At 42.3% G+C, this 14,969-nt stretch overlaps 1 protein-coding gene across 3 annotated transcripts in view; it reads right to left on the reverse strand.

Annotated features, from left to right (window-relative positions):
• Window positions 1-4,223: 4,223 nt before the first annotated feature.
• The window catches only part of CDC16 (cell division cycle 16), a 29,341-nt gene continuing 18,595 nt past the window's right edge, over window positions 4,224-14,969 (reverse strand). The window contains exons 14-18 of one of the 3 annotated variants that reach the window (XM_017665054.3): window positions 14,117-14,180; window positions 11,608-11,669; window positions 10,561-10,696; window positions 7,393-7,486; window positions 4,224-4,686 (exon numbers count right to left, since the gene is read on the reverse strand). In XM_017665054.3, coding sequence (XP_017520543.1) covers window positions 4,427-4,686; window positions 7,393-7,486; window positions 10,561-10,696; window positions 11,608-11,669; window positions 14,117-14,180 — 616 coding nt within the window. In that variant the 3' untranslated portion in view covers window positions 4,224-4,426. The remainder of the gene's footprint in view (window positions 4,687-7,392; window positions 7,487-10,560; window positions 10,697-11,607; window positions 11,670-14,116; window positions 14,181-14,969) is intronic. The other 2 variants (XM_017665055.3, XM_037024866.2) reach the window with 2 other exon arrangements.

Consider the following 14,969-nt stretch of genomic DNA (forward strand, 5'->3'; position numbering starts at 1 on the left):
TCTTTAGCAATGGGTCAAAAAAGAAATCACAAGAAAAATTAGACAAACTGTAAGACAAATGAAAACAAACATGTAGCATAACAAAATTTCTGGGATGCAGCAAAAATAATACTCAGAGGCAGATTCATAGCTGTAAATGCATAAACTAAAAAAAGAAAAAAAATTGTATGTACACCTTGAACAGCAAACTAAACCCAAAGTTAGAAGGAAAGAAATAATAAAGATTAAAGTAGAAATGAATTAGGATAGAAAAACAGCACAGAAAGTCAACTTGATCAAAAGTCGGTTTTTTGAAAAGATCTCTAAAACTGACAGAGTTTTTGAAAAGATCTCTAAAACTTAGCCAGAATGACCAAGAAAAAAAAAAAAAGACAAATTACTAAAATCATAAAATGGAAGAGGGGAAATTTTTACTGTCTTCAAAGAAATAAAAAAGACTGTTAACAAGATATTATGAACTCTACACAAAAAACTTAATAACCTAGTTGAAATGGACAAATTCCTAGAAACATACAAACTACCAAAAGTGACTCAAGAAAAAATAGCAATCATAACAAAGGAGACTGACTAAGCAATCAAAACCATCCTAACACAAAGGCCCAGGACCAGATGGCTTCAGTGAATTCTACCAAACATTTAAATAATTTACACCAATTCTTCTTAATTTCAAAAAAAATAAAGAGGAGGGAACACTTCTTAGTTCATTCTGAGGCCAGAATTGCCCCAACACCGAAGTCAAGGACACAATAAGACAACACACTAGTATCTCTTACAAATACAGATGTAAACTCAACAAAATACTAGCAAACTGAACTAAGCATTATATTATTAAAAGTATCCTACACCATGACCAAGTAGGATTTATCCCAGGATTGCAAGGGCTGCTAACCATATGAAAATCAATGTAATATACCACAATAATAGAATGAAGGAAAAAAACCTGCAAGATGTTATATACGTGAGCCAAAGATGGTCCATCTATGACCCATATACTGACCCCTATGTTGTTTGCAGGCTGAGATGGTTGGCTCATGCCCACCAGCACCAAAAGCCACACACAACCTGCCTGTTTTGCATGTTGGGCAAAACTATACCTAGCATCATTCAGACTTCTCCGACCCAGAGATCTCTGCTGTGCCGCCACATTAGAGACGTATGACCCCCTCTGTAATACCGTCTCCCCCAGGAATCCTCCTGCTCTCTCCCTTTCTGGGTGGCAGGCCTAGGTGGCAGGCCTACCCCCTATACAACCCACCAAAGCACTCTCAAATAAGGCTACCCAGAATAAAATGTGCCACTCACCTTGTTCAAGTCTTTTCCTTAACAGCCCTGAAATTCCAGAACTCTTTACACATGGCCATCTAAATTGATCCAAAGAATTTTGACAAAATATGCACTTTTCTTATTTAAAAAACAATAAACTAGGAATAGAAAGAAACTTCTCCAACACCATAAACGACATGTATGAGAAACTGCCAGCTAACATCATACTCAATGGTCAATGACTGCAAGCTTCCCCTCCAACATCAGGAACAAGGGTGCCTGCTTTTGCCATTTCTATCCAAAAAAATACTGGAATTCTCACAGAGCAGTTATGTAAGGAAAAGAAATAAAATGAATTCAAAATGTCAAGTAAGAAATAAATATCTCTTTTTGCAGATGACACAATCCTATTACATAGAAAACTAAATACACACACACACACACACACACAGTTAAAGCTAATAAAAACAAATCAGTATACAAAGTCAACACAAAAATCAGCTGTATTTCTATACTAGGAATGAACAATCCAAAAAAGGAAAACTAAGAAAACAATTCCATTTATAATAGCATCCAAAAGAACAAAATAGTTAAATAAATTTATACAGGAGTTGGAAAACTTACAAAAGAAAACTACAAACCCTACAGAATGGTAATAAAGACAACATTAATAAATGGAAAGACATCCAGTATTCATTCATTAGATGACATAATAGTATTAAGAAATACACAAGTTCAAGAAAACCCCCCACAACCTCAAGGGTACCTTTTTGTTGCTGTTGTTGCAAAAACTGAAAGAACTATCCAAAAATTCATATGGAAATTCCAGGGACCCACAACAGCCAAAATCACCCAGAAAAAGAGAACGATCTGTTAGGAGCACAGGACACACGGGGCTTATTCCATAAGGATTCAGAGCCCAAAAATAAGCTCATATTTATCAAATCCTGACTTTCAACATGGATGCCAAGACTATTCAACAGGGAAAGAACAAATCCCTGGACATCCACATGCAAAACAATGAAGTTGGATCCCGATCTTACAACATTACAAAAACTAAGTCAAAATGACTCAAATACCTAAATTTAAGAATTGGAACTATTAAAAAAGTTAGAAAACGTAAGTGAAAATCTGTATAACCTTGGATTTGGTAACAGATTTTTAAATATGACACCAAAGCACATTAAACAAAGAAAAACAGATAAATTAGTCTTCATTAAATTAAAATTATGTGTCCAAGGACACTATGAAGAGAGTGAAAGGATAACCCAAAGGATGGGACAAAGTATGTGCAAATCATGTATGTGGTAAGGGCTTAATAGCCAAAATCTCTAAAGAATTCCTACAACTCAACTAAAAATAAAATAGACAACCCAACTTAAAAAATGAGCAAAATATTTGAACAGACATTTCTATATATACAAATCGCCAATGAGCACAGGATAAGATGCTCCACATCACTAGTCATTAGGGAAACAGGTCAAACCGTGATGAGATACCAATTCCCACCCACTAGAATGGCTATAACAAAAAAGACACAGTGGAGATCCCCAGTGAGGATGTGGCAAAACTGGAACCCTTGTGCACTGGTGGTGGGGGTGTAAATTGGTGCAGCCACTGTGGAGTCTGCTGGCTTCTCAGAAAGCACAGAATTACGATGACCCAGCAATCCCACTTCCTGGTGCACACCCAGAGGAACTGAAAACCAACCATGGAAACCACCTGTGACCATCAGGAAAGAGACAAATGTGACATATTCACCATAAAAAGGAATGAAGTTCTGGTAACAGCCACAACATAGACAAACCTTGAAAACACTACACTAAATAGAAGAAACCAGACACAAAGGACAAACACTGCATGAGTACACATGTATGAAATTACCTGGGATCAGCAAGCAGGCTGAGATGGAAAGTAGACCAGCGGTACCCAGGAACTGGAGGCAGGGGCTGCTGCAGAGTTACTGCTTAACAGTAGTTTCATTTGGGGTAATGAAAAAATCTGGACATGCCAGTGAACTGTACCCTTGAAGATGGTTAAAATGGCTCTGTATCTGTGTCCACACATACACACAGTCACCATGCACTCCCCCAACCCCAGGCCCCGCACCATCTCACGCTGAGGTGGCACCTTCGTTATCAGTGATGATTAATTGAAGGCTACAATTTCACCTCAAGAAAGAAAACAGTGACAACAGAAAAATAAATAGATGGGGCACATCACAGGGACCCAGGGGCCACGCCAGAAGGCCTGGCAGACCAAGCTGAAATGAGCTACAAGATCCTGGACAGGATTATAACCTAAAACACAAGACATACAGAGCGGTCAATACCAGTAAATGAACAGCTGGAGGGAAGAGACAGTTTTCATTACACAATTCCACATGTGACAGATGGTCCCCCCCCAAGGGGTGGGGCTCATACCCGTTCCCCCCGAGGGCAGGCTGTGCTTCTGAAGAAATAGCATGGAGCGGGAAAAGCCGTAACTGTGCCGTCGAGACACTGTGACCCACGGCAGTCGACCAGTCCAGTCACCACCACTTCGTAAGGCATGCTGGTATCTGTGCACCTGACATCCTGTGGTCAAGAGCACTTCACATCTGTGGCATTTTTTCCCAAAACCCCAGTCCAATCACTAGAAACATATATCCAATGAACTCAAATCGAGGTACATCCTACAAAGTATCTCATCAGCCCTCCTCAAAACTGTCCAGGCTGTGAATGACAAGAGAGGTTGGAGACGCTGAGGCAGAAGGAGGCGCCGAAGCTAATGGGGACACTGGTGATTCCCACAGGAGCCTGAGTGGGCTTCCTCATGGTGACCGAGGCTCACGGGGGTGCAAGGCAGGGGGCCAGTGAGGGGCAGACAGGCGTGCTCTGTACTGTCTTTGCAGCTTTTCTGCACATCTGAAATTAGTCAAAAACAAAAGTTTATTGAAAAAGAAAAACAAAGACATAACAGAAGTTTTACCTTCTTTATTCCCCTACATATTACTATTTTGTGGGATCAGAAAACATCTGTTGCAAAAATATGCAATCCTGTCTCTGAAGGCAATGTCCTTCCTCAACATAGAGGTGTGGTCCGGATTCATGTTAAGAAAGGGGCAATTCTGACGGCAGGACGAGGTGTGAGGGAGCACCAGCTACTCTAGGGTCTTCCAGAGTCATGTGCTGTGGTCTGACATAGATGTCTCTAACATCATGTCACTTTCATTCATTTCAATTTCAAAGGTTTCTTCCAAGGAAGGTCTGGAATCTGGAGTTTTTCTTGAGGTTTCCAGTGGCGCAAGCCCCGTTTCTTCCACAGTCTGTTTCTCTACTTCAAATTCCCTGAAATCCCACGGAGGTGAAATAATGTTTTTTAGTGTCTTCATTGTATGCACATCAAAGTCATAACATTTTAATTTGTCTTTAATGTCTGCTCCTAAAAAGAAACACCAGGATAAGAATAAAATAAGAAATTCCATCTATAATTTACATTGTTACATAACACTGCCTCCATCAGTTATGCCAAATGGTAATTGTAAGAGCACAAGTATAGCTCTGAAGGAAAAAAAGTCCCAATTATTTTCCTCCTCCTCTTTTTACTCTTATTATCAAAGGAGACGGTGGGAAGACTCTTTAGAGGCACACGCATTTCAACTCCAGTGCAGTTCAACAGTCCTCCCCTGCACACACACACACACACACACAAAGCCCCCATAAATATTTATAGGAGCCTGTGGGTAACTTCTTGACTCTTACAGATGACTGCCATTGGCCCTGGCATAGTCACAAGTCTCAGCATACAGAAACCACAGTAAAAGGAAAAACATTTTCCACACATCAAAACCTTACTGGAAAGGGCCTTTCAACAGACATATTAATAAGTTCAATCATTCAGGACATAAACAGTAACAAATTTACACAGTTGGAGCTAACAGCTTTTGGTAATACATGTTTTGACAGACAATGACATGCAAGCCTTCTAAAAACAATGGCAGTGCAGCACGGTGACCAGCAAGGTCATCACCACTGGCGTATCTGAAAGGTGCCAAGTGAGCACATCTTATAAGGTCTCATCACAAGAAAACAATTTCCCAGCTACATGTGGTGATGGTGTTGACTGGACTTATCATGGTGATCATTTCACAAAATATACAAACATCAAATCATTCTGTGTACCCCTGAAATAACATATGTCAATTACATCTCAATAAAAAAATAGTACACAGCAAACAACACGCTTGAAAATCTCCTTTGCCTTTGTGAGGCCATGCAAAATGTTTGTCTTACTCAATACTACAGACACCTCCAGGCCTTTTTTCACTTTATAGTTTAGTCTTTAAGCCTCACAATTCCTCCTCGAACAAATGAGGAAACTGAGGCTCTGACTGGCCCCCAAAGCCACAGGGCTACTAGGGCAAAGCTGAGATCTCAACCTAGGGTCCTTGTGCCACCAGGGCCCATGTGGCTCCTTCTGTTTTTTAACTTGTGAATGTTGAGCCGACGTTCCCAGCAAAGCGTCCACAGCTAGATTCTCAAGCGTCCACACCAGACCAAAGCACGTTTGAGCTCCTAGGGAACACTTACCTTCCCAAGCCAGAGGTAACCCTGCTCTGATTTTTCCTATCACCACCAATTAGGTTTTCTTATTAAGTGGAATTAATCAGTAATTTTTTGCATAAAAATCTGTGCAATTCATCTATGTTACCACACAATTCAGCAGTTAGTGCTTTTAACAGTGCAGCTCTCTGTATGAGGGCACTACAGCCTGCTCCTCCACTCCCCCACTGTGGGCATCTGGATGTTCCGGCTGGTGCTCTTGAGAAAAAAGTTGCTATGCTATGAACGCTCTTGTTTGAGGCACTTATTTCTGTTGGGTGGCCACCTGGGAGCAAACTGCCACATGGTCAGATCGGTATGGCAGGTCACCAGCCTCACCCCCCAGGTGAGTTACACTTCCTGACACCCCCGCCTGAGACAGCCCCTCCCACTGTGACACGGCACCTGGTGGCAATGGATGTGCCTTTGTGTGACTTCGGGCTCTCAAGGGCCCTTGAAGCTGTAGCTCTTGTCCTTTGGAACCTGAACCCACATGCTATGAACGAGCCTGGCCGACAGCTGCAGGTGTGCGTGCGACCAGCAGACGAGCTACCAAGCCACTCGCCAGACAGCAGGACATGATGCAGCTGCCGGTTGGAGTCTAAGGCAGCAGCAGACCTAACAGGCGTGGCTGACGGACATCCAAAGAGGTTTCACATGCTTATAATGACCCCACCAATAATCAGAAAGAGTCCAACTGCTCTGTGTCATTGCTGACACCAGGTACTGTCAGTACAATGACACTGAGCATTTTCGCTTGCTTTGCAACTATTTGGATATCCCCTCTGCAAAAGCTCCTGTTCAAATATTTTGCCCATTTTTGACTGACTTGCAGGACTGTTTTGTATTCTAGACACAAGTTCCTGGACAAATCTATGGATCATGAGTAGTTTCCCGAATGACATGCCTCTTTACTCTCTGGATAGTGTTTTTGATGAAAAGATCTTAATTTTACTGAAGCTTAATTTAACAGTCTTTCTCTTACAGTTTTTGGTCCCTCTAAAGAAATCTTTGCCTGTCCCAAAGTCTACATCTCAAGATTTATCCTCCCTTCACCCTCTTTACAGTGTCTGTAACTAGGTGAATGCCCAAGAACAGCAGTTCTGTCCAAAGCTATCACATGATCGCTTATCATCCCAAAGAGCAAAGAATCACACAGCACTGCAGTATGAGTGCAGCCCGCTGGGTCCTGCTCTGAGACTGAAGGTCAGTATGCGAAGCCTGCATCATTAGACACTGAGGCCACTTTCCTTTGTTCTCAGAAAGATATCGCCAAGGCTTTCCATCATGCAGTCAGATAGATTCTTGTGTACCACAGTGCTTTACGCATATTCTAGTGGTATTTGCAGATAGCAAGTATTCAATTATAAACTGAAGCGGTACTTAGTTCCCATAGCATTATCTCAACAAAATAAGGGATTTCTTGAGATTAATGCAGTTATAATGGTTAGAAAGATGAGCTTAGAACTTCACACGAAAGTTTGAGAAACTTTAACACAGATATTTAAACAATGCAACGCTATGTCAGTAAGAACTGTAATCTTACCAATATATGCTTCCGAATCACCAATGTACATTTCAATGCAATGGCCAAGCATTGTAACAGAAAATGTGTCATCTCGCCTAAGACCAAGGGCCTGCTGGAAAAGATTCAGCAAGGTTATTACAAGAAAATGCATGTCTTTTCTTTTGTTTAAAAACATTCTGACAGCCTCTTCAACAACTGGTATTGACAAAACTGGACAGCTACATGCAAGAGAATGAAACTGGATCACTGTCTAACCCCACACACAAAAGTAAACTCAGAATGGATCAAAGACCTGAATGCAAGTCATGAAACCATAAAACTCTTAGAAGAAAACATAGGCAAAAATCTCTTAAATATAAACAGGAGCATCTTTTTCCTGGACACATCTCCTCGGGCAAGGGAAAAAATAAAAAATGAACAAATGGGACTACATCATGCTAAAAAACTTCTGTAGAGCAAAGGACACCAGCAGCAGAACAAAAAGGCATCGTACAGTATGGGAGAATATATCAGTAAATGACACATCCGACAAGGGGTTAACATCCAAAATATATTAAGAACTCACACACCTCAGCAACCAAAGAGCAAATAACCCTGTTTTTTATTTCTTATTTATTTTTATTTTTATTTATTTATTTATTCATTCATTTATTTATTGCAACCAAAAAGCAAATGACCCTGTTATTTTATTTATTTATTTTATTATATTAATTAATTAATTAATTAATTAATTAATTAATTAATTAAGAAATGGGAGGAGGATATGAACAGACACTTCTCCAAAGACATTCAAATGGCCAACAGGCACATGAAAAGATGCTCCACATCGCTAACTATCAGGGAAATGCAAATTAAAACTACAATGAGATATCACCTCACACCAGTTAGGATGGCCACCATAGAAAAGACAAACAACAAATGCTGGTGAGGATGCAGAGAAAGGGGAACCTCCTACACTGTTGGTGGGAATGTAAACTAGTTCAACCACTGTGGAAAGCAGTATGGAGGTTCCTCAAAAAACTAAAAATAGAAATACCATTTGACCACTCCTAAGAATTTACCCTAAGAATGCAGGATCCCAGTTTCAAAAAGACATACACACCCCTATGTTTATTGCAGCACTATTTACAATAGCCAAGAAATGGAAGCAACCTAAGTGTCCATCAGTAGATGAATGGATAAAGAAGATGTGGTGCATATACACAATGGAATATTATTCAGCCATAAGAGGAAAACAAATCCTACCGTTTGCAACAACATGGATGGAGCAAGAGGGTATTGTGCTCAGTGAAATAAGCCAGGCGGAGAAAGACAAGTACCAAATGATTTCACTCATATGTGGAGTATAAGAACAAAGCAAGAACTGAAGGAACAAAACAGCAGCAGAACCACAGAACCCAAGAATGGACTAACAGTTGCCAAAGGGAAAGGGACTGGGGAGGGGGGGTGGGAAGGGAGGAAGGAACAAAGGGAATAAGGGGCATTAGGATTAGCACACATAATGTAGGGGAGGGGGGAGGGTGGCACGGGGGAGGCAGTACAGCACAGAGAAGACAAATAGTGACTCTACAGCATCTTACTACGCTGATGGACAGTGACTGTAATGGGGTATGTGGGGGGGACTTGATAATGGGGGGAGTCTAGTAACCACAATGTTGCTCATGTGATTGTATATTGATAACAAAATAATTTAAAAAAACACATTCATCCAGAACTCAATTCAAAACACTCCAGGGAACGTGGGGTAGGGACAGAGGGAGGCCCAATACCCAGCTAAACAAGCACCCCCTCGAGCCCGAGGCTGGACTGGGGGCGGTGCGTGGACGGCCATCACACTGTTCTCTTTCAGGTCGGAAGTCCCGCCTCCACACAGAGCCCTCTAAGCCTTCCGCATCTAACTCAGAGAAGAGAGGTCGATGACGCAACAGTCACGTATATATGCGCAAAAGATCACCCACACCGGAAAACCGGCCAGGCCCGCACTGCTGCCTAGCTCAGTATTCTGGTTATGACAGTGGTGCCTTCAGGACTCCATCTCACCTGAGAATCTCTAGCCAATCCTTGAAAATCAGCTATAAATCGATCACTCACAAATTTCTTTTAGATTCCATTTTCTCATATTTTCTTTCTTTCTCAAAATACTATTACTTCATTGATTCTAAGAGCTACAGCTGGTGGCTTCTTACTACTGCCATCTGCCGGCCGCGGCTGTGAAGAGGGGTCCCGGGTGGGCAGCGCGGACCCGGTGGCCATGCTGCCACGGTGCAGACTGGGCCCCAGATAATGGGAGAACACTCAGGGCACGGAAGTCGCAGCCTGCATGAAGGCCTTCTGTCGGCATTCCCCGCAGCGTAGGATTTTCAGAGCCAGTGTCTGTCTGGGAGGAACTTGAATCAAGAATTGGATTCAATCATCCAATCAATCAACTGGATGTGTTCTGGCACCAGGAGACTATTTGGGAAACATGAATATTGATCACCTGGGAAAAAAGTGACTCAGAAAACCCAAACTCTGACTGTGGAGACCTGAACATCTTAACTATTTATTTCACATATATTTTCTTTTTTATGTAGGTACTACAGGGGCCCTGGATCAAAATCTATGTCCTAAAGAGTCCAAAATTGCACTTCTTCAAGGTACAAAAAAACTAAGTGATGGGAAAGAATTATGGTAAGTTTAAATGGCAGTGGGTGGTGTGTGTGTGTGTGTGGTCATTACATACAAGGAGGCCTTTGATTTGATGAAATACCTTATTGATTAAGAAGAGATTCTTTCCTTGTGATAAACACAGATTGTTCACCTACTAAACTGATCTAAGAGAATTAATTATAAGTCATCTGTAGAAAGACTAGAATTCCCAAAGACTCTCCCTGCGTGTACAGCAGGAATTTCTGCACCCATTGCCTGGATGCAAGGCCTAGCTCAGACTGGGCTGACAAGCATCATGGACGTGTGTCAGTCTCACTGCATGCCGTGGACAAGTCTCACGTTTGTCCCTATTTGAGGAGTACAACACACACAACACACACATGCTTTTCTCTGCAAAGAAAAGAATAAAATACAAGGTTGCCTGAAGAATTTTAAAATGGTAAAGAAACAAAATATTGCCTAGAAAATACCTTTTAAGAAAAAAAAAGTGATAAATGTTAACTAGATTTAAAAGTTAGGTACAAACAAAAGACATACGGTATGGAAATAATCCACAGCATTTTCAAAGTTGCCCATCAGACTATGGATGTACCCTATGGCGGAGTACGTGGAGGCGTTCTGGGGGATGAGCACCAGGGCCTGCCGGTGGTAATCCAGCGCTTCTGCATACTTCCTGAGAGAAGAGAGGGAGTTGGGGGAGGGAAGCCGATGGGGAGGGAGAGAGGGCACCATCAGTGGGTACAGTGCAAGTACTTAATTCCTAAGGCTCAGAGGAGCACCCCCTGTACCAGAGCAGCTGCTCAGACTGGCAGAGGTCCTCCGTACACACTTCTGTATCTCAGCACCTCCCTGAAATACACCCCTGCCTTGCGCACTCAGCCTGCCGCAGGCACTCCTGCTGTGTTCCTTTTGGTGACTGGCCGGAGACTGGAATCAGAACCCAGCCCTGACTCTCGGGTCTGTGCATCATCACACAGCAAATGCCCCACACCGGGGCAGCTAAAGGCAGCCAGGCCCACAGGAGGTACTTGGAGCAGTGCACCCCAAAGTTCTCTGGAGTACTTGCTCTATCAAATCTTTTGTGAAAAACAGGTTTGTGCTCAGTGAACTTTGGGAAAAGCTTCAGCTCATAATGCATAGTAAAGACTGGACCACACTGTCTTGAGCCTTCAACCAACAGACACAATAAAATTTCCCAAAATCACTTAACCAAAGAATCTATTTTTCCCCTGTCATCCATTTATACACCAAAAACTGGTATCTACAGGAGAATGGTGAGTTAGAATATGGATATGGTTTTAATTAGATCCTGCTATCCTGGTTCTTCAAAATTAATTTTGAACACTAATATTTTTTATTATAAGAAAATAAAAATCATATATCAATTTATCCATTCTCAATATATCCCTAACATGGAATTATACCAACAGAGATAAAAACAATCATTATTTCGATGCTTGTCACACCTGGGCAGCCGAGTACAAGGAAGCTGTAGTGTCTCAAACTAGAGACACAGAAAAGGCTACACAAAATTAGGTAAACTTTTAGTCATAAAGAGTACTTCTAAAAACATACTTCACTTACTTCAGTTTTCTGCAGACATGCCCCAAGTTGTTCAACAAAGGTTCCCATTTGTCAACAGTTACCTAAAACACAGCAACATCAAAACCATGATTGGCAGGTGCACCTTTTCCACTTGACGGGCTTCACTCTGTCATTCCAGGGGCCGAGGCACTGTCTCCTCCTGGTGCTTGCACAGCACTGAGTACTTGTGGGTCCCTTCCACCCACCTTTCCTTCCTACTAGATGAGGCTTCATGAACACTCTTATTTATTAACACGATTTTGTTAAACAGCCCATCTATGCTGAAGAAGTTCTAATTCTGTACCTCTAGCCCAGAGCTTTCTATCTGCTGACTAGCACTTCAAATTCAAGTGGCACATGCTAACCTCCCATCTTCTCTCCTGGCTTCCCAGCTCGCTGAGGTCACTCAGTATATAGTGTCATGTCATCCCCAACCCAACCAGGAGTCACCACGGCTTGTTTATCAGACTCCTTGGCAAAGCCCCAACCCTCTTAGCAAGTCTTGTCCAGGCCAATCACACAAGTGTGGCCATGCCGCCCTTCTTACACCTCTGGTACCCACCACCAGAAGGTGCGACACCCAGTGTCACCTTCAAGGGCCTTGATGACCCACACATAACCCTACCAGTTCTGTTTCTTGACATTTTCCGTGAACTCAAAGTCCAAGCCCTCCTGAATCAGCTTAAGTCTGTGCACACCGTTCTCCATACCCGACGTGCTCCCCGCTCACTTCTGCCTGGCCGACATCTCATCACCCTCTATGACTTGGAGCGTGTTGCTATATCCAGATGGCCTTCCCGAGCCGCCTGCGAGTCTGGGTCAACCGTGCCCCGCATGGCTTCCTTCGTTTCCTCCACCACAGCCCTTTCTGTGCACTGTAGAATTCCTGCCAGTTTACTTATTGCATTCCCTGACAGATCTGAGGGCTGGAAATGCCAGACCAGTTTCGGCTCGCCTCCCAATGCCTAGCTCAGAGCTCAGCACTTGGCCAGCACACATCATATGGGTCTGCAACAACTGAGTAGCAGCCCTCAGCCACGCTCACCCTCCTGAGCCTGCCTCCAGGAGGCACCACTCACGTGAACCAAAGCGAGTCCTTTACGATGCGCAGGCATGACTGCTTTCCTGGGGCTGCTGTGACATTTGCTGCAGTTATAAGTGAAGTCAAACCAAATTTTCCCCTCTTCTTCGGACTTTTTAATGGACATTCTGACAGTTTAACGGTATTGCGATTTGTACATTATTTTAGACTTCGCTGAGACTTCAAAGTGCCTCCTGATCATCAAAGAATAGTTTTCAACTAACTGTGGTTTAAGATGATGTGTCTCAAACTTTTCTGCACATGAGAATCACCTGGGGATCTATTAAAACTGCTGGTTTTGATTCAGGACATCCAAAATTCTGTTTTTAGCAAGCACCCAGGCAAAACTCAGGTGGCTGATCCAGCTTGAGTAGCAAGGTCCTAGGCATTCAATTCTTTGAAAATGACAAGGTGATAAAAGGCAACCCTGAATTATCAAAAACACATGTATATCCAGATCACCCAAGACTGGCTGTGGAAGAACATGCTTTACATAGGCACATGTGCAAAAACACATAAACACGGTGTTTTTGAGAGCTTACAACAGGTAAGAGACCCAAATAAACAAAGCTGTCTTTGGGAATAGGTGACTGACACCTGGCAGGGAGGCCAAGGGATCTGTCTGTCCAGTGAAGAGGAGCTGATGTAACAGCCAGGAAGACATGGGCTGTGGACACGAGCGCCCACACAGGACCACAGTGGGAATAGGAAGTGATGGTCAGAGAGAATAAAACAGAACAGGAGTAAATGCAAAGAACCAGGAACCAGAGAAGCCCCACACAAATCCCCTATGTACCCAAGCCTACAGTATTTCAAGTTCTTCTTATTTTATACCACCAGTGAATACACATCCACGCTAGCAGGAAGGCTGACTCATGAGCACAGATCCATGGGGTACACCTTTCATACAGGAGGACCAAGACTAGGCGAAGATTTCAAACACGGAAAGGTCTAAATATATACAAAGTAAGGAAGAGAAACGACACGTCTGAATCTGAATGACAGCCTGATTCCTGCGGAGCAGGGTCTGCTGCTCACCTCCCCACTGACCAGACGCTGCTCTTCCAGGTCGCAGAGAAGGGCCTCTGTTAGATGCTGCAGCAGCCACCCATGTCCACCGACCATCACTGTTCTCCAGATCGAATAACCCTCAGACCTATTCTGATTACTCCCACATATTAAACCGAGAGTCTCTCAAGAAGCAAAGAGCCAACACCTGCCCTCTGAATTAGAAACAAACTCATTTTGTACCATTTAGTAAAACAGTTAATCACCTGACAATTCAGACATTAAAAAGCCATTTGTTATGATAAATTTTAGGTTATTTACTTGTAGGCAAGAAAAATCGTTTGTCTACATCATTTTCCTCATTCACTAGTAAACACATTTAGGAGTGTGTGTGTGTGTTTACAGATTAACATGGAATACCTCCTTTCCAATTGCTTTAATTTTTTCCAAAGCATCAAGAAACCATTTTTCTGCTGTTTTCCACCTACAATATAGGGAAAAAAGGTTGTAGGGTTATTCAAAATTAGCAAGTACATACATCTTAAGAAAAATTTGAGTATCTCTTTCTAGTAATATTACTATGAAAGGTAAACATCTGTAAATAGTTTAAGACTCAAATTTCAATCAACTAGGTGATTAATTGTATGGCATTGACATCACCAGAGTTCAAGATTTTAGGGGCTGTAGTTTGTTCTCATTATTCTCAGGAATCAATGTTCTTTGAAGTCACTAGGAACAGTGCTTTAGCTGATACTGAACCACAGGTCCCTGTGGAAAGAAAGGGTTAGGCTCCTACAAACCTCATTTTCATCAACTGTCCAACATAAAACTTGTTTACCCAAGTGCTCCTGTTTAACGAGACCTTACTTAACACAAATTGTTCATTCACTAACACTGAGCTTACAGCCTGCAGCCCGGACAGTCGCCTGGGCAAAGCTTCCCTAACACATGTACTTTCTCCAATGCTCATCACAGCCATCCTGTGCTTGGGCACACCAACCAGCACTTCAGCACAGCGTTTGGGGATCATTTTAAATAGTGAAATCAGCAAAAAAAGCACAGAAATGCAAAATATGACACAAAATAGAGGGCAAAAAGAACACTTGCTTACAATATGAGAGCTGAGCTCTGCTGGGAACACACGCATATCCACATATGTGAAAACCTCAAGTACTGATGTTGGGGTACCAAGTAAACTGACTGTATATTAAATTACTATTATACATTATAAAAACAAGCTCCAAACTTTCTTTTGTAAATATGAGATAATCCA

This window comes from Manis javanica, chromosome 9 (genome assembly GCF_040802235.1).
Source record: "Manis javanica isolate MJ-LG chromosome 9, MJ_LKY, whole genome shotgun sequence".
Classification (NCBI taxonomy): domain Eukaryota; kingdom Metazoa; phylum Chordata; class Mammalia; order Pholidota; family Manidae; genus Manis; species Manis javanica.